Source organism: Diadema setosum, chromosome 2 (assembly GCF_964275005.1).
Source record: "Diadema setosum chromosome 2, eeDiaSeto1, whole genome shotgun sequence".
Classification (NCBI taxonomy): domain Eukaryota; kingdom Metazoa; phylum Echinodermata; class Echinoidea; order Diadematoida; family Diadematidae; genus Diadema; species Diadema setosum.
Genome location: NC_092686.1, coordinates 25356067 through 25371075, shown reverse-complemented (window position 1 = coordinate 25371075; position 15009 = coordinate 25356067). Strand labels below are relative to the sequence as shown.

Below are 15009 nucleotides of genomic sequence, written 5' to 3'. Positions count from 1 at the left end.
TATATGTTTTAAACATGTGATAATATTGAATAGTATATGATATAATATTTCTTTTCGTTTTGTTTCTAGGTTTTTAAATGGGTTTGGTACAGATGACACTAGTGAAGACAGTGCAATGATCCATACAATTCATTGGAGATTTTTTTTTTTTTTTTTCATATATGTGGTTCATTAGTATTCGGTTTGTGTCAGCATAGAAGTAAGCAAAACAAATATGGAACCTTTTTCATGTCTTGAGTGTGTGTATAATGTGTGGTCATGTCTTTATTTTGAGACTATCAAGCTGTATTTGACAATGTGCATTGGAAATGCTTAATACCAGTATTACTACATTTGTTATGGTTTTATCATGCACAACAATTTCCTGGGGGAAGTTGTTGAAGAGTTATCATTTCCTGAGACGCTGCCTCTGGATTGCCTAGCTGCACTGGAAGTAAACACTTTACAGTCAGAACATTGCAATTCTACAGCAATCCTCTATAGAGGGTAACAATAAAAAGTGATACAAAAGGCATTTAATGCCCCCTTAAAAATGATTTCTATTTTGTTTTGAAATTCATTCTGTAAAGATGAATTGAAAGTTGCTTTAATAGACTTTTACTGTTTTTCATTGACCTGCTAATGTTGATGTACCTGTGAAATTTACCTTTGACATTAATACTGAACTTCAGAGTGACAAAGGGCATCACTTATTTTCTTTTGTTTAGTATACATGTAGTAGAAACCTGAAGTCCCTTATCAGTGCAATATTGATGTTACACATCCTACAAGGAGTCCCTGTGCTTCATTAAATTAATAAACTTCCTACTGTGAAAGATAAAGCTCTCAGTATTTTGTGTTCAAAATGAATAATGAGATGAGCAAGTCCCAACATGCAGATTGGCTCCCTAGTCTGCAGGTAGTGAATGGAATGACGATGGTCAATTCCGGTTTTCGTCCATGGATGGTGATGAAATTCAAAAGTGCATGCGGTTGCCTGTGAAGTTATTGCCATGACGAGTGAAGAGGCTTTGAGGAGCAGTTTTTAATGATGCAGTACTGTTCATGCACCTTTCATCTCTGTCTCTTTTCAGATGAGCGAGGGCAGGAGAACACAAGTGGTCCTGCTGGATGAGAGGAGGGTGGAATTACTTGTACAGGTGAGTTCCCATGATTCACTGGGTGGATGATGACTCATTGGAATCTTATGCAAGCGTGCTGTTTGTTTGTTCCTATGGCATCTTCATCACGTATTCCGTTTAGCAGGCAGGGACAGAGGAGCGTGAACTGAAATAGCAAGAAGTGCAAGGTCACGATTTACCAAAGTAGAGGGATTACTGCTCATATCCAATCATAAGCCCCGTGATTGAATTCTTCCGATCCCACCCGCTTTTCCGTTGTTTGTTACGAGGACAGGAGGGATTGGGTTGAGACTTTCAGGTTCGAGCTGACGCAATGTGGTTGGCACCAGTGTGACAACAGACATCCTAATGTTGCACAGAAGAAACAAGTGGGGCAACGCTGTTGCTCTCAGGACACCTGTGCTCTATATACCGCCCACCTCCCTACCGTAGCTAAAGAGTTGACACAATCAAAACTTATAAAACACTGTGCCTACACACGTCTACCCCTTACTAACTAGTAGGGCCTATTTAACTTATTGCCTCTGAGATGTGACAACTTCCCATATATTTGAAACATATTTACAGTTCCCATAGGCAGTGGTTTAATAGACTGTCATCTAGTGCCTGTTTATGGTGGGTCAGATTTAATCTTCTCCAAAGTTAGCAATCTGTACAACAGTTTCTGACATATGTGTTATTTGATAGCACCATTTGCGTGGACCTGATTTCTGCCAAAATGCATTGGAGTGCTATGTATTTAAATGAATTAATCTTACTGTGTCTGGACTCAGTACAAAATAAACTGAATATTTAAGTTTCAATTTTTGAGCCATAGACTATTAAGCGATTTAAGAGATAACTTTTTAAACAAATATCAGTGTGTTGGAATATAGTCTATTGCAGTCACTGAATTAGAAAATCTTGAACTGATTGAATTACTCTGCAGTATTAAGTTCCAAAAAGTGTGGGTGGGACAGTTGTGCTCTGATATGCAATGTAGAATTCATGATGGGAATGAGGCCTTTGCAAGAATATACAAGTCCCCTCTTTGTTATTGTTACAGATTAATTCGCTTCTGTGTGTCATCTTGTTTAATATCAGGTAGATACAGCTGTATCTTCCATCCTTTCAAGTATAACCTGTCTTGTGACAAGCATACATACTCTCCATGCCTAACAAGATACTGTTACTGTAATTACATCTGTATTTGAAAGTTGACTCATAAGCCTGTCAGCCACAGGTTTATTACTAGTAAGGAAAATACAATCACAGATACTGCAAATCTGGGGGGCGTTTCATCAACGAGTTCGTCGGAGGTTTTCACCGACGAATTTGCTATCAGCCAATCAGACGCAAGGATTTACACTGACAACTGTTAAAAGCTAATGAAATCCTTGGTCTGATTGGCTGATAGCAAATTTGTCGGTGAAATCTCCGACGAACTCGTTGATGAAACGCCCCCCAGAACAGACAAATTCCCCCATGCATTGGCTGTCTTTACAGCATTTTGCAAATGATAGAAAGTTTAGGAACCAGCTGCAAATAGTTCATACATCATGGGAAAGTGAGCCAACAAAATCCCTTTTAAAGCAAGGTAGAATGCATCTTTCATCATTGTCCTGATGTTGATCTTGATAACATCAGACATGTGACTATTATTGGTCGCTAGATATTTTGAATGAGAAAGGTGAATAGTTCACCTTGAGGATAGCCAACAATATCCCAAACCAGAACAAAATCCATCTTGGCTGCTCCAAATCCAGTCCTGTCCAGCAATTTTCCCCCTTTTGTTTGTTTTATGATGGACTTCCTCCTAGCAACAGCTTTGTGATACCCATCAAAAATTATCATATTCCATCCTCTGAGCCACTTGTGACCTTTTTGTGTTTGCATGTATGCTTGTGTGTATGTGCATATGTGTGTGTATACATGTATGTATCTGTGCGCGCATGCATGTGTGTGTGTGTGTGTGTGTGTGTGTGTGTGTGTTTATGTGGATATGTCTTGAATATTGAATCATGTTGCCGCTGGATCAGATTGAAGGATACACTGCTTTAATCTCACATCAACTGTGAGCTGCATACCAAGTTCTTGTTCGATGTCAGAATACTGATCAAGTACAGCATACTACATGTACCTCTCTCTGGGATGTCTGAATTGTGAGTGGCAAACTGTAGACGTACATTGTATGTCATATACAGAAAATGTACAAATGATACAGTCATTTTGAGAATCTCCATCCTTTCTGCTGTATCTGACAAAAATGTAAAATTCTCCATGGAAATCCACCCAGAATTGGTTGATTGACTGAAACATACACAGATGAAATTTCACCTGTGCATTTACTCATTTCACCAACATTGCATTTTCAGTCAAAAGTATACTATCAAGTGAGATACATTCTTTCATGTGAAAACATTGATTCGCTTTCTTTGTGAGGTTGATGTGGCTTTTAGTCATTCTATGAAATTTGATATTGCTTTTTTTTTTCTTTGAGATACATTCCTGACATTTGCTCTTCTATGAAATAAAATGCAAGTGTAGTTTTCACTTTTTTATGTCACCACGATCATTTTCTAATGAGGTTTCCCAGAACAACATACATTGGTGGACAGGACAAAGAAGGCTTGCAGTCATATTGAATAATGGCATCAAATTAGATTTCAATTTTAATTTAATTTTTCGACAAGAATATATCAATCACTTTTTTTTTTTGTAACATTATTCGAGGTGCGTAAAACTATGTGGGATAAAAAGAATGTAAAACTAGAGATTGTAATTTGTCATTACTGACAAATTAAGGTGATCCGATCTTTTTTTATCAATGATTCGAGTCCTGATCGCAATTTCTACGCATGACCATACAGGTTTCATCTGTGTTTAGAGAGATTGGCCGTGTGATGTTTGGATTCTCATTTAGAAAAGGGAGTCATATCTGCCCACCTTGGTACTAAATTCTGTATACACTAGTAACGAAGATACAGCAACAAATACATATGACCTTTGACCCACCTTTACACTCCCAAGATGGCATCTGAGGAAAAAGTGGTTATTTTGTGAAATGATTCTCGCGACATCGTCTATACGTGTGCAAAATATGGCAAAGATAGGACAGGTATTCACTAAGATACTAGATAAAATATCTATGACCTTTGACCATAATTTACATACCCAAGATGGTGTCCGATCAAGTAGTTTTTATTTTATGAAATAATATACATGACATGAACTAAACATGTCCAAAATATGGAGGTGACAGGGGCTGTTTTTCTTGAGTTATTGCAAAGAAAGTTGCAGAAAGACAGAAATTTCTCAATACATCGAAGATAAGCTTTAATTTCAACCAAGTTTTTAAACGTGATCCCGACATTGTATGAAAAAACAAAGGCATAATTTAGATAGCGCAATGTCTCAGCTACAACATATTAAAATCTGGGAGAAATTCACCGAAGGGTAAGTGAGCTAGTGCTCGATAAAGACAATCATGTCAATTGTCACATTTAAAGAAATTCCCTCCCATAGAGATTACACGTCATAACGAAGATACAGAAAGAAGTACATATGACCTTTGACCCCAATTTCCACAGACAAGGTGTCATCTCAGCAAAAAGTGGTTATTTTGTGAAATGATCCTTGTAACATGGTCTTTGCGTGTGCAAAATATGGGAAAGATAGGACATATATTAATCAAGAAACAAATTGAAACATTTATGACCTTTGACCCTAATTTACATACCCAAGATGGTGTCTGATCAAGTAGTTGTTACATTATGAAATAATGAACGTGACATGAACTAAACATGTGCAAAATTTGGGGGTGATAGAGGCTGTTTTTCTGGAGTTATTGCTAAGAAAGTTGCAGAAAGAAAGACATATCTCAATACATCGAAGATAAGCTTTAATTTCAACCAAAATTTTTGACGTGATCCCGACATCGTATGAAAAAACAAAGGGCACACTTACGGTAGCGTAAAGACTCAGCTACAACATATTAAAATCTGGGAGAAATTTACCGAAGGGTAAGTGAGCTAGAGCTCGATAAAGATAGTCATGTCAATTTTCATTTCCAGAAAAACTGCACTCCCATAGAGATAACACGTAAACTGGACAAATTTGACAAGATTACATTCAATCCATTTTTACGAGGTGATGCCGTCATCTAATCAAAATGTTGTAATTTTATGTTTGAAAGAGCATTTAATAAGCTATAATGTACTGAAATCTGGGTGAAGATTTACAAAGGACTAGTGAGATACGCTCGAATGAACTTGAAATTTGATGACGTCATTTTGGAAATTTACCTTTTTTACTTTAGTAAGAAATTTGATATCTTTTAATCATTTTGTCAGCATTGCCACGCCTTGAAATGACATGTACAACTCATCAGCTTTCAAAATATGTAAAGAAAATGGGGGGTCACCGTCCATCCTGACGAGTAAAATCGGATTTAAAATTGACGGTTTTTTGGCATAGTTGCACTGTATATCGCCATTGACGCGCGCGCGGAATTTCAAATTTGACGGGCCCGTATGACGTCATATTGAGTCGGATTGACTTGAAACTTGGTAGAAATATTCCTTGACATTTCAGGCATCCGATCCGTGTGAAAAAACGGGAAATTTCTATTGCATATGAGCTGTGCGTGAGTATATGCGCGCGCGCGTACGCGTCCGTCCGATTTTTTCAATTTTTCAAAAAATGCTCCAAATGGTCTGAAACGTGTGCAAAAATTTTTTGAGCTCGATTTGAGCATACAAATATTTCAACGCGCGCGTACGCGCACGTTTTAAGGATATAGATGAATTTTCAAAACATGAGTAGAATCAGCTTAATTTGAACTATATGTGACGTAAATTTCATTGAAAAATTCCATTCCATTAATGAGATATGAATGAGAATGTGTTTTCATATAATGACGTCATAGTGACGTCACGGTGGACTGATCACTATAATTTTATTACATCTGTCGTCTTTGGGACATGATACATATATGGTATAAGTTTGACATTGATGGGCAATGCACTTTCTGAGCTAACCTCTGCACAACTTTTGTCCAGAAATAAAGAAAGAAAGAAAGAAAGAAAGAAAGAATCCGTACAGATACAATAGGTGATCCGAGAGGATTCTCGGATCACCTAATGATTGTAGTACCATATGATAAATATACATTGTCATGAAAAGATCGTTCTTGTGTCACAGCTGTATGCCACTTGACTTGCAGTATGAATTTGAAGCACCAGATTTTTTTTTTTTTTTAGATATAGATAGTGATTTTTTTTTTGCTATATATCCAATATTGAAATGACCTGTTATTAAAGACATCAAACCCAAATGAATCCCTTTTAAAGCATCCCTTGCATCCAGGGGAATTTTGAAGGGCCATCATGATACAAGGATTTAGATGTCAAATCTATAGCTACTTTGTATGTATCTGTGACATCTATCTTTTTAAGGGATCACTTGTTTTTCTGTGAGCTTTTTTTTTTTTTTTTTTTACAGGATATTCCAAGGAGTTTTCCCAACTGTACCCCTAAGCTCTATGTTTTTACAAAAAAAAAATAAAGCCTGCAATAATTCTATCAAATTTATTTTTTGTCATCAATATTGTGCATTTTGAGTGTTAAGTCCATAAATCACTACTATTATACTGTGTGAAATCTTCCACACTGATTTTTAAAAAAGAGTTGCTTTAGTTCACTATTGGCACATTTTTGATAATGTGCACATTTTGATAAACATGTCGATACTTGAAATGAATTTTGTTTTTGTTTTTTAATAGGATGACACTAAATGTAAAAGGAAGGTGTATGGACATGATGATCCTTTTGTAATGCATTGAAACCTAACCTTTGTAATTGCATTTTTTGCAAAGGTTCTGTATACATGATGAGAAACTGGCCAACTCATAACTTTGGATGATTAATGCCTGTTGGGCACTTGTGCACCCCAGCATCAGGTCAACTCTTGTTTGAGACAGACAGAGTCATAAAGGGATTCTACTCTAAAAGCTGAAGAAACAGGTGGATTGCAGACATATGTGTATATATACTTGTATAGTATACTGTGCTTCCTTGCACTGAGGTGGGCATAAAGTTCCAGGGCCTTTAAAGTGAGTTTAAATCAAATGTATCAAGCGGTAAAAGTACATGTATCATTAAGATAAGGAGTTTAAAAAGGTTATCATAAACAAGTGAATTATAAGTTTCATCACTTACATGTTAGCATGCCAGCAGCTTGTCTAACATAGTTTCATTTTGTCACCTGAAAGTATATCATTTACAAGCATTCTTGTTTGTGAATGTGTGTGTGTGTGTGTATGCAATAGCCCACATATATATATACACACTGTATACTCCAGTTATTGTGAGCTCTGCATTAACAAGAACATTTGCATAATTTCCCCTCAATTTTAAGGAACAAAGCCTTTAACATTTGTGTATGATGACTTTCTGGAATGCAAAGTGCTAAAAACAAACATTTATATCGCACCATTATCTGGAAATTATATTTCACAGAAGGCAATTCTCCATGTGAAGTAGTAACTTGCCAGTACAAAACAAAGGAAACATACACGTAGAGCTCTATGGGTGCAAAATTCATGAAATACTTTGCCAGCAGTTCTTGCTGAATGGATTGAACACTATACCCATCTCTACATTTTCTTGGTTCAGTGTATTCATGTCATCTCTTGTCATTTAAAAAAAGAAAGAAAGGATTTACATATAGAGATCACATACATTTGTGCATTTTTCATTGTGGCAAACATGACACATACCATGGAATAACATCAAACACAGACCTGGTGTTGACTTATACATTTTACATCACTATTAATTCTTGAAGATACCACTTGATGGGGTACCATTTACATGTCAATAAAGAATTCTAATCAATAAAAGGATTTACTATAACTTGTACAAGTAGTTGATGGCAGGCAAAGATTGATGGGTCTCCCTATAAAAGCAGTGTCAGAAATGCCAGTGAATTCTTCTGCAAGCTACTGTGCCGCAAGCAAAGAATCAATCAATGGGAATATGCAAATGTCAAGACGGCAGGTGTATGAGACTCTGAAATTGAATGCCGAACGGCAAGTTCATCAATCATGTCATCAGCGATGTTGGCTCATTTCCCCTTCTCCGACACAGTCCTAGCTTGTCTGTCACTTCATATCTACTGGAAAAATTATTTGATGATGGATGGCATGTCTGAGAATTGGCTGCATCAGAAGCTGAGAGGAAGAATCAAGTGGAGAGACTTTAAAGCGGGCTCAAGACATGCCAAATGAAATAAGTATAATTTATGCATCATCGAAGCCACTTCAGAGTAACCTAATATGACACCTGAATCTGACAAGCATATTTAGGGAATTGATTTTGTAGTAATCTGTTTGTCAGAGTACATTTTATCATATTATCTTTAAGAAACATGTTCTGTCTATGAAATTTCATGCAAAAAACAATTAGCAAAGGCATCTTTTATGTAGTACACATTATTTTACGAAAGAAATTGAAATTTCCCTTTTGCTTGCTGTAAAACATCCAGGGTACATGGAAGATGAAAAAGAGTTGTCTAGTGTAATATTAAAGACAATTTACTTGTTGTTAGACCGAGGGAAAGAGACAGTGAAAGAAAAGAAAAAAGAGATGGGGAGAGAGAAAGAGAGCGAGGAGAAAGAGGGAAAGTATTATTTAAAGAAAAGAAGAAAAGTGGAGGTGGGCAGACAAACCATACCTGTCCAGGAAGGCTCAGGGATGATGTATATCACCAGTAGTCATGAATTATCAACCATAATTGCCTGTGTATGTACCTCTAATTTATGTTTCCTGATCTCATATCCTGCAAATGCGGTGTTGTGCTGGCAATAATGAGAAGAAAATTAACTAATCATCTTTACTGCTGTCCGACTGCATGAGTGCTGGAGGAGAAGTTATGGGTAGAATGGTGTCTATTCTCTGTACCAATCTAATGACCTACGGTAGTAGTAAGGTGCAAGAATCCTACTTTAATATAAAAATGCATGCATTTTGCCAGTGTTATATTTTGCAAATCTGATGTTGTAAGACAATTTCAGGTGTAGTTAAATCTGTGATAGAGAATTACAGCGACTGAATGAGAAATGTATTGTACTATAAAATCAACGGTCTTTTTCCACGGCATGAAATATTTGTGAATTGCCAAAGGCATTCAATGCATATAGCATTAGTATAACAAGAATTTTTGAGTGCATTTTAATTTTGCAAATCATGTCTCTCTAATATAAATCTTGCTTATATTATATTATTAGAATAAATACCACTGGAAGAATGAAAGTGTGTGATGTATTTGTACATAGTGATACTGTCATGATTCATGTCCAGGCTCTTACTCACTGGCCTTCAACTAATACTGATTTCATATAATAATAATTCTCCTGCTATGCTCTTGTATTTGAAAGGTGATATACATGTATTTCTTGCCAGAGAGAGGGGGAGATGTAAGCTTGCTACTAACAAAATAGAAGCCTGACTTAATGCTTAAACATTTCGTGGCTCTCTGTTGACGCAGAGGAAAATTCTTTTCACGTCACCCTCCAATACTCCCAGGGCTATTTACACGGAGAGGACTTTAAGACCATCTGATGAGAAACTTTAGCGTGGGTTTCTGTAGAATGCACACAGAGGTATGTACGCGAGGATGTGTTGATATGAAATGGGATTGGTTTCATAGTAATTAGGAAACTCTATATCTTGGAATGTGCCTTTCAGGAAATATGATGCTAGAAATGTCAAGTATTTGAGAGGGAGTGTAAGTTCAAGAGTATTCAGACTCATTTGTCCTGTTTCTTTTTTTTGTATGAGTAAAGTTTTCTGATTTTTCCTTTTCGAGGCTTTTATGTGCATTGTAGTCTTAGTGAACATGTTGCTGGTCAATGCCACAAAGTGAAGAACATAATTTGACTGATTACTGTAAGGTGGGATAAGATTTTTCTTTTCTTGTCTAGATTTGACAATTCCGAAAATGTTGAATAATGTGAAATCTTACTGTACTCTTGGGTTTTGTTTTGTTTTTTTTTTGATCGATTTATGAAAAAGAACTCTTCTCCTTTTTTACTTTGTTATCATGGACCTTTCTTCAGTCTTTGTGGGCAGTGCTATGCTCTGCAATACTCTTTTACCATTCATAATTGCATTTGAACAAGAGTATTGATGACGTGTACACAGATACATTAATTTCGTCCAAGGCAACAGGATGAAATCAAGCAATATAGATTGATATGATATCTTGATTTATATGCAATGAGTTTCCAACATGCTCAGCCCACAAGTGACCATACTCATTAAATAGCACACACAGGCACACACAGGCACACACAGGCACCCATTGACATACACTGTATTCCCAGATCATGTTTTGTAATAGGACAAAAAAATACAATCATATCTATATAAATAGAAATGTGTATTTTCTTTCTTTTTTTAACTCTGTGTTTTGGTTTTCTGTCTTTTCCAACTTACATGTTATATTACTATAAGTCTCCATGTACAGTTGAATGAAACTTAATGGAAGTAGATGGAGTCAGAATCCTGTCATATTCTGTTTTCATCTATATCTGCCTATTCATCTGTCCATCTATCTCCATTCACAACCCCCCCCCCCCCCATGTCAACAGGCCAATGTTTAACCAGGAGCAATCCCTGCCGCCAGTTGTATGGCCTCTGCTCATTGCAAAAGTCATTTTCATTAATTTTAAATCATCCCCGGCACCAGGGAATATTGTTGTCTTCTTTATCTTCATCATGCCCCTTTTTGTCATTTTTCATCCTTCTTGGCCCTCATATTTCTTGGCTTCTCCAGTTTTGTAGAATATGATAGGCCATGGATATCTCCCCAATGGGTATGGGAGACTGCGTGGAGCAGTAGTAGGCAGTGCTTGGGAAATTTCCTGTCTCGGCAAAGACTGACCATTATTATAAAGCAGAAGGGTCGCCAAATTCAGTGTCGTCACGATTCTGTCGTTGCTCTGGTAATTTTATCCGAATGCCCAGTGGTTTCTCCGCTGTCTGCAATGGTCAATTAGGATCTGTGGCAAGATGTTTACAGTATAGGGTGAAATTAGCAGACGACTACAGCATTACAAGCTGCAACTCCCTTGAAATGAGTGAAAGATTCCCTTTCTCCATAATGGATGGTACTGTTCTCGAGCGATACACTGTACATTGGTAGTGGTGTACATACTTGTGTGTTTTTCTGGAATCAAAGACTATCCCTGTCTTCTGCTAAAGCTATTTTTAAACTGAGTTGTGATGAATACATATCGAAATGACTTAGTAGACAGATCGGACAACAAAGAAAGTAAAGTGCACCACATGTTTGTCCTATTGCGATCATTAAATAAAAAACCTGGTATAATGAATTGGGGATTGAAATGTCTTTGCATTTATTCAAAGTGCTTGCAAGGGATGAATAAATTTCATATGATAAATGAGGATAAATGTCACAGTGTAAACATTATTCCCTGCTACAAGGAACTTTTAAAGGATGTCACTGTTTCTTTTAGTTGCAAGAACAGACATATTTGGCAATTTGGAAAAAAAAATAGGACAAAGTACGAGTCTAACTTTGAATCTATCGTGTCACTGCAGTCATAACTGAACATGGTAGAAATCAATTAGAAACATTTTGACATCCTCAAAAATTCCTCCCAGTAAGAGATAGTCTTTTCTACTTTCTATAGTGATAGATTCATTTACCAAACATTGAATTAAACTTTCATTGAATAAAAGTTTATATGTGAACTTCAGCCCTGCCAGATGGCGGCATCTGGCACAGCAAAGTGATATGATTCAGGGGCAGATCTAGCTCTTTGTTAACCCGTTGAGGACGAGTCCCGAGTATACTCGGGCAGGTGTCTATGGGAAATGCGTGTTGTAGCAAAATCAAACCGTCCTCAACGGGTTAAGGCAGGGGGTGGGGGGTAAGTTTGGGTCATGACAAGCAAAAAAAAAAAAAAAGTCATTGCATTTTTTTTTTTTTTTTCGATATCAAATTGGATAGCCTTTCCTTCGACATGCCATGGTGGCTTCATCTTTGGGGTAAGACAGCTAGGATTTGGACAGGACATCACTGAACTGATTATCTGACCATTAATCCAAAAAAGTCATTTTCACCAAAATTTGAGATACAAGGTCTTGTCACCTCAGCGACAATATGTATTCAGTTCAACAGCTTTTATGTGATGTAGTCTCTCTTCAGTATATATGGGTATGCAGTGAAACTCACAGCTGCCAATTAAAGGTCCAGTTTACCTTTGGGAGCAGTGATTTTAAAAATGTGCAAGATATCACATTTGATGCATATGACAGGGCTGCACACTGGCGCCGGTCCGACGGTCAAAGACCGGTAAAAGTCACTGTCGGACCGGTAACTTTTCAGGAAATCCACAAGTTACCGGTCCGACATGACCAGTAAAAAAAAAAAAAAGCATTGGTGGGGTCAGTAGAAAGAAAAAGAGCAGCCCCGATCGGGGAGAAACAGAATGCAAGATATCGCACTGTTCAACAAGTTTTACGCAAGTTTTCGTTTATGTCTACCGGTGCACTTTGTACAGTAAACATACATTAGTTTTGAGCACTAGCAGTCGACCAGTTATTCGCCCTCGCTTACGCATTTGGCGCTGCTCACGCACTGCCATGCAATGCAATACATGCAGAGCATGTACAGTGTAACTGCTTTTCGTTTGCTTGCGATCGGCGGTCATGCCAGACAAGAAGCATGGATAGAAGCGCACGCATTTTTGGGTCATTTTACTCATGATTTTTTAACGCAAGATCGATCCGATCCCGGCTTCGCAGCAGCGTGGCAGTAGAACTAATTTACTTGTGTCGATTTTTAGAAAAAGTAAAAACACATTCGATATTCAGCGATACAGTAAATGGATCTGATTGCGTTCATTTTCATTTTACACAGTCATTTCACAAATGAATATTTTCATTCGCTCAGAATGGTCTCATAAATGAAGATAGGCGCAAAAAGGATCACGAAATCGGCTCTTCCGTGTACTTTTTAAGAACGCATGCACAAAATGTGAAGAGATAATACTAGGGAGGAAAAAAAATCATGAAATCATGGCAGTCCCGCTTACATATTTGAGGTAGAAATCGTCCCAAAAAGGACCATGAATTCGACCGGCCGCGTCGTATCTTTCAAAAGCTTATGTACGAAATGCGAAGAGATTACAGAGGAGAGAAAAAAAAAAAAAAAATAAAGGACACATTTTGGTGAGTGCATCATAAAAGATTACAGACGAATAACAATTCATGAAATCAACGCAATCCCGTTGAAATTTGAGGAAATAATAGGCGCAAAAAGGATCTTGAATTCAGTCCTGCATGCCGTGTTGGTTATCAAAAACGCATGCACAAATGCGACGAAATTATCGGGAGAAAAATAAAAAACACATTTTACCCTTCTGGTGCGTGCATCATAAAAAATTACATCTGAAGTAATTCATGAAATCGCCACAATCCCGCTGATATTTTAGGTAGAAATAGGCGCAAAAAGGATCGTGAATTCGGCCGTGTCCTATACCTTTTAAGAACGCATGTACGAAATGGGAAAAGATTAGCGGGAGAAAAATAAAGGACACATTTTCACCCCTTTTGGCGCTTGCATGGGATAGATTACAGCCGAAAAGTAATTCATGAAAATTTCGCAATCCCGCTGGAATTTGAGTAAACAATAATAGGCGCAAAAAGAATATCGAATTCGGCCCTGCATGCAATGTATAATTTTGAAAACGCATGCACAAATGCGAAGAAATTATCTGGAGAAAAATAAAGAACGCATTTTCAACCCTTGTGGTGAATGTATCACTAAAGATTTCAGCCGAAATAATCAATGACATATCGCAATCCCGCTGATATTTGATGTAGAAATAGGCGCTAAAAGGATCGTGAATTCGGCCGTGACGTATAGTAGGGGCAGTGATTTTCCGTTTCAAAAAATTGCCTTTTCCGTTTCAGAAAATCATGAATTCCGTTTCAACATGGTGAAAAAACGGAAATTCCGTTTTCCCATATAAATTGTACACACAAAAAATGCAAATTCCGTTTACATGTATTTGCATGCAAAAATGAACAAAAATTAAATGATTGCTATTTGAAGTTTGTGTACCTGTGTAATCGCGTATACATTCATACATGTTATGCATAGTGTATACCTGATGTTTTCCAACCTCTGTACCACACACCCATGAAGACAAATGAAATGAAACATCAGGATTACAATCTATTTATTTCGACTGTCAAAACATGCACAGGGATCTCGCTTAACTTTTTTCCTTGGTTGCCAGCCGGGCAACCTATAGAGTTTTTTAGGTTGCCAAAGGGTGGTTTAGGTTGCCAAATGGCGGTTTAGGCTGCCACAGTGATAATGTTCGAAGAGTATTGCGTAATGTGTAAATCTGCGGGGTTAATTATGGCGATGATAAAGAGGGCTGTTTACACTGCTGTTTACACGACTGTTTACACTGCTGTCTACAATTTAAAAAAAAATACAAAGTGAAATAAGTCTCTGAGTCTTAACTAGTGACTTACTAGTCAAGTGTTTTTATTCCTTTAGAAGCTGCAAACAGAATACATGATAATCAGTTTAATAAGCAGTGTTGATAAAAACTTCAGCACTAAAAGAACAATCAATCTATCTAAATCTTTCTTCAGTCAATACATTGTAATCCAGTTAATCATGCAGTGGGACATTACATATTTGTGTATCACTATCAAAGCCTGGCCTGCAGTATCAACAACTATCATTATGTCCTCTTTCTTGACTTGCTAGTCAAGTGACTTATTACTGTCTAGTCAAGTCTTTTTATTCCTTCAGAAGGTCTAAACAAATAAAAAATTTCAGCACTAAAGGAACAATCAAT

The 15009-nt window shown here is 37.1% G+C and overlaps 1 protein-coding gene across 1 annotated transcript in view; it reads left to right on the top strand.

The window, feature by feature from the left end:
- The first annotated feature begins 1073 nt into the window (after positions 1–1073).
- LOC140241201 (uncharacterized) overlaps positions 1074–15009 on the top strand; it is a 141403-nt gene continuing 127467 nt past the window's right edge. The window contains 1 exon segment of the mRNA XM_072320960.1: positions 1074–1139. Within this exon segment, the coding sequence (XP_072177061.1) occupies positions 1074–1139 (66 nt within the window).